The 4,700-nt window shown below is 46.5% G+C and overlaps 1 protein-coding gene across 1 annotated transcript; it reads right to left on the bottom strand.

Moving 5' to 3' along the window:
* Positions 1-409: 409 nt before the first annotated feature.
* Positions 410-4,101, bottom strand: LOC119357259 (protein NRT1/ PTR FAMILY 5.10-like). Its single transcript, XM_037624253.1, has 3 exons — positions 3,820-4,101; positions 3,527-3,744; positions 410-1,936 (listed from the first exon to the last, which is right to left on the bottom strand). The coding sequence occupies exons 1-3, from the start codon at positions 3,950-3,952 to the stop codon at positions 656-658; spliced, it is 1,632 nt and encodes a 543-aa protein (XP_037480150.1). The 5' UTR covers positions 3,953-4,101; the 3' UTR covers positions 410-655.
* Positions 4,102-4,700: the final 599 nt, after the last annotated feature.

The following is a 4,700-nucleotide window of genomic DNA, read 5'->3' as shown; positions in this document are numbered from 1 at the left end:
ACCACAACTCCCAGACGGAGGTGGACCCAGAGGAAAAAAAAGGTGTCAGTTGGGTGGTCGCCGCTACGCCGACCAAACTCACCACTATCAAGATCTCGCGGGCCATACATGACCCGTGAGAATACCGCAGCTCCTCGCTCTGTCGCCCACTGCCATGGAGACCTTTTTTATGAACACATCAATTATCTTTTTCGCTGCTTGTTGCAAAAAAATATCTTCCCATTGCAATGCACGGGCATATGTGCTAGTAAAACCTCAACAAAATATCAACTGCGAAATGAGTTGCTGAAAAACAAAGAAACCAACCCAGATTTTTTTTAAAGCATAGCTCAATTGGGCATAAAAAATTTCACATAAAAATGATAGCCATAGTTACACATATGGCTTTAATCAGCTTATAGTACATCTTATGTCACAGTGTTTCTTAGTATAGTAGAGGAAAAAATGGTAGGTTTCTGCCGTATGCCATCAAGGTCATTATAAAGTCAAGTGCCACTCAACACAAAAAATTAAAATAAATATAAAATTGGTTTCATAAACTAATCAAAGATATATATTCTTCAAGTATCACATAAGTGACCATAGTCCAATGGAGTGAAAATTTATTTGCGGATGATACAACATATCATATGATCGATGCGTACAAGTGGTAGTGCTAGGTTGTCACTCTCAGCTGACTCTTTTCCTTGTAGACATAGTTTCTGGTGATGTAGATATAGAGCGCAAGCTCGGCGGCACTTAGGCCAGCGAGCAACCAATAGAAGTAGTCAAGGTGGGCGCGATTGAGGTTGTTAGAGAACCAGCTTTCACCCCCACCGCTGCGGGTGATGTGGTCAATGAGTGATATGAGAGCGCCGCTGATGAAGCCGCCGATTCCCATCACGCTATAGAAGAGCGCTATGCCAAGGCTGCGAAGCTCACTGGGCATTTGGTCATAGAAGAACTCCTGCATCCCGACTAACACAAACACGTCGGACACCCCAATCATCACATACTGCGGAACCAACCATGCCCAGCTCATCGGTATCGTCGCCATGGCGTTGTCAACTAGGTTGTTCTTCCGTGCCATCTCCAACCTTTGGGTCTCCACCAATGCCGCAACACACATGGCGACCATTGAGACAACCATGCCCGTACCTACTCGCTGCAACAGCGTCAACCCCGATGGGGTGCCCGTCGTGTAACGTAGTGCCGGAACTAGAACACGGTCATAGATGGGCACAAACAGTAAGCCGGCTGCCGGCCAGAACACTTGCAATGTGGCCGGAGGTAGCTCTAGGCCACCAATATGACGATTTAGGGTGCGTCCCTGCTTGTTAAAAAGTGTCATGATCTGCGCAATCACCACACCATAAGCTAGGCATGCTGCCCAGATCGGCAGTAGTTGTAGCACGCAACGCGCCTCCTCCATGCTGGTTGCGACATCTTCATCTTCATGATGATGTCTTTTAGCGCAGACACGGAAGCTTGAGTTCCTAGCAAGCGCAAAGACACTACGACCAAGACGAGCAAAAGGGTTATCAGAGCCAGTGACAGGCACATGGAGGCGGTAGGTGGGAATGCCAAGGAGGAAGACAACAAAAGCGCAAATCATGACGGTGAAGAGCGTGCCAAAGCCAATTCCCCAACCAACATTCTCCTGGATGTAGCTGACAACGATGACAGCGAAACTGATCCCAATGGCTATGAAGAAGTGCCACCAGTTGAAGAGGGAGCTCCGGGCGGTGAACTCCCTAGCGTGGTTGGGATCGAATTGATCTGCGGCGAAGGCAAGGCCACAAGGTTTGCCGACACCCTGCGCGAGCGCGATGAGATAGAGGGAGACATAGAAGAAGGACACCTCCAGCGAAAAAGGGGAAGACGAGGAGTCTTTGCCAAGGGATGCAGACGGTCGCTGAGACAGGAGTGTTGATGCTAGAGTGATCATGCCATAGCCCTGCATGTAGAGGAGTAGTTTAGACTTGGGAGTATTTGTGGAATAAATGGTCGAGAAGCACTTCAAGCTAAGGCGTACTTAAAGCTATCACTAATAATCTCAAACTATGTTGATTATGGTACAGCTACATTCAAATTTAAAAAAAAAATATTGCTATACAGTTTGGAGCAAAATGCCCAATTACAAACATGGGGAAATAATTCGTACAAACTTGGGAGGGATGAGGTCTGATAGCGACATTGATGACCTCGCCCAATTGATACAAATTTTCTTAAAGTTAATTGGGGCCGACTAGCTAGCATAGTGTGTACTGACAACGAAGAAGGCAGAGAACACCATGAATTGGCATGTGCTGGGGCGGCAGAGGAAATCGGAGGCCCTGGTGTGCTAATGTACGTCCAGGGCTTAATTTTATTTTTACGGGAGACTTCTAGTACTTGTATAGTTGTCTAAGACATATTTTTCGTGTGTTTGTATTCGTCTTCTGTCTCTTTGTATTTATCCAATTTAATATAGTATATGAGCGGAATACATCATCTTCTGTCTCTTCTAGTACTTTCTTTTTTGTGCGAGAAACTTCCAACCTATTCATGTTCAATTCCGACAGTACAAAGTAGAGGTAATAAATACAACTAGGTCCGTAGACCACCTAGTGACCACTACGAGCACCGGAGCCAGCTGAAGGCGCACCGCCAACAGCACCCCTCCCTGACCAGAGCTGGGCAGATCTCATTATAGTAGACAGTCGGGAAATCATTGTGCTAAGCCCTCATAGGACTAGTGCACAAGAGGAGCAACCATCGCCTATGAAGAAATCCATGGTTGGGAAGGATCAAACTTGTAACACCAAAACAAAGACGAACGAAGACCTAGTACAAACTGATCTACCAAAGACCGGTACCGATCGAATCTTGCGAGATCCGACAAGATACACCTTCACATGCCCTCCGACGACGCTAAATGCATCATGGGAACTGAGATAGAACGTGGGAGAAATTATTTCAACTGAGGGACATCACCACCGCCAGACAGACCCAACCAAGGCAATGAACCTAACAAAAACAAGAATGTGTTCCCTCCCGCCCACGAGGCACAAGGTCCTCCGCACCTCCATGGTCCAAAGGCCATCGAAGATGGGGCGGACCGGCGACGCGGACGGGAGGAAGAGAAAAGATTGGGATCTTTTCTTGGGGAGGAGTAAAGAGGGTTGAGCATGATTAATTAGGTCGACTGGGTTTTTTAAATAGACGAGTTTGACATGTCAAGTAGTGGCCTACTCAACTGTACGGTGCTGGTGCATTAATTTCAAATTAAGACAAGCCTAACTAACCAAACAGCTGGATGAACAGGTAATTCTAGGTTTGACGTTTTGTTTATTCTATCAAGGTGGATTATCTTATTTTTAACTAGAGTCATCGTTTTCATTGAACTAAGACGAGTGTAGTGGCTGTTAATCTTAAAATTTCGTACCACCGGTTTTGGTCATGTGCCTGAATATGTGTATATTGTACGTCCATGCGTCGTTTCCCAAGCAGCCATTAAGTAAGACAAGCTAACCCAAATTTGTAGCAAGGTAATTTCCTTCATTACCAGGACATAGAGGGTGCAGGCGAGGATGATGGAGCGGTAGCGGCCCAACCAGGAGTCGGCGACGAAGGCACCCAGCAGCGGCATGAGCCTGGCCGTCCCCGTCCAGACGTTCACTGCCGTGGCCGCCGCCGCGTTGGATTGGCCGAGCGGCCCTGTCAGGTACGTGATCAGGTTCGCCGACACGCCGTAGTAGGCGATGATGACGGCGACCTCCACCACTGCATGTATCGCTGGCAAGTTAGTTAACTAGGTCTAGTGAACAGATAGCTAGCTCTAGGACATGCAGTGCATACCGACGAGGAAGAAGGCGGATCGCCACCCGCCGGAGGTGGTGCGGTAGACGGCGCGGCCGCGGAAGTCGCAGACGCCAGCGAGCGGCTCTTCCTTATCCTCAAGAAAGGGAGCATCGACGTCCATCATTGCCATCTCCTAACTTGCTTTTGCTTGCTCGTAGCTCGTTTGCTGTATACAGTATATATTATCACGGGGTGGCTGGTTCTTGTCTCGGAACAGTTCATCGCCGGTTGGACCAGTTCGCTCTGACTGTGATGCTGCACTCTACTAGCTAGCTATTGCTTTTTTGGGGGCTGAGCTTACAACACTGTAGCTGGTAGGAGGCGCCTTAAAAGACCCTAAAATAGGCCTTGAAACAGGCGAGTACGTACTACGGCGTTTCAGCAAAACGTTGTACATATAAGAATGAAAGAAATAGTACGCTATAGCGTTCCCTTCAGAACAACGTCTCACTAAATGAAATCAGTGTACAATCGTTCGTTATAGCGTGATAGTGTCGCTATAGCGCGGTTTAGCTTCACTATAGAGGATTTTAAGCGTTGCACTATTTTGTCATGACATGTTTTTTCCTTGGTGCATAATGGTGAAGGCTAATGCGCAATATAGGTATGTACTAATGGATTCGAAAACATAAGCAGACACTGGGCCTGTGTACTATGTGCACCAATACATGAAAAGACATAAATCAAATACTTCAGCTATTCAGCGTGAGGGTGAAAAATCTTCTTTATGCCGTTATTTTACATGATGTAAACTATTCAACATAAGCATGAGCAAATGTATACCAGGCATAATTTTTTGTTTACACGATGTAAAATTGCAAACGTACAAATACAACATAAAATATACATATCGATGCAATTTTTGTGGTAACTTTCTT

This window comes from Triticum dicoccoides, chromosome 2A (genome assembly GCF_002162155.2).
Source record: "Triticum dicoccoides isolate Atlit2015 ecotype Zavitan chromosome 2A, WEW_v2.0, whole genome shotgun sequence".
Lineage (NCBI taxonomy): Eukaryota > Viridiplantae > Streptophyta > Magnoliopsida > Poales > Poaceae > Triticum > Triticum dicoccoides.
This window is presented reverse-complemented; position numbering and strand designations above follow the sequence as displayed.

Coding starts and splice junctions, on each gene's coding strand:
- LOC119357259 (XM_037624253.1), bottom strand. CDS start 3,952: ATGGCAATGATGGACGTCGATGCTCCCTTTCTTGAGGATAAGGAAGAG. Junction 3,745..3,819: donor ATCCGCCTTCTTCCTCGTCG/GTATGCACTGCA, acceptor CGATACATGCAG/TGGTGGAGGTCGCCGTCATC. Junction 1,937..3,526: donor CCTGCACCCTCTATGTCCTG/GTAATGAAGGAA, acceptor CTCTACATGCAG/GGCTATGGCATGATCACTCT.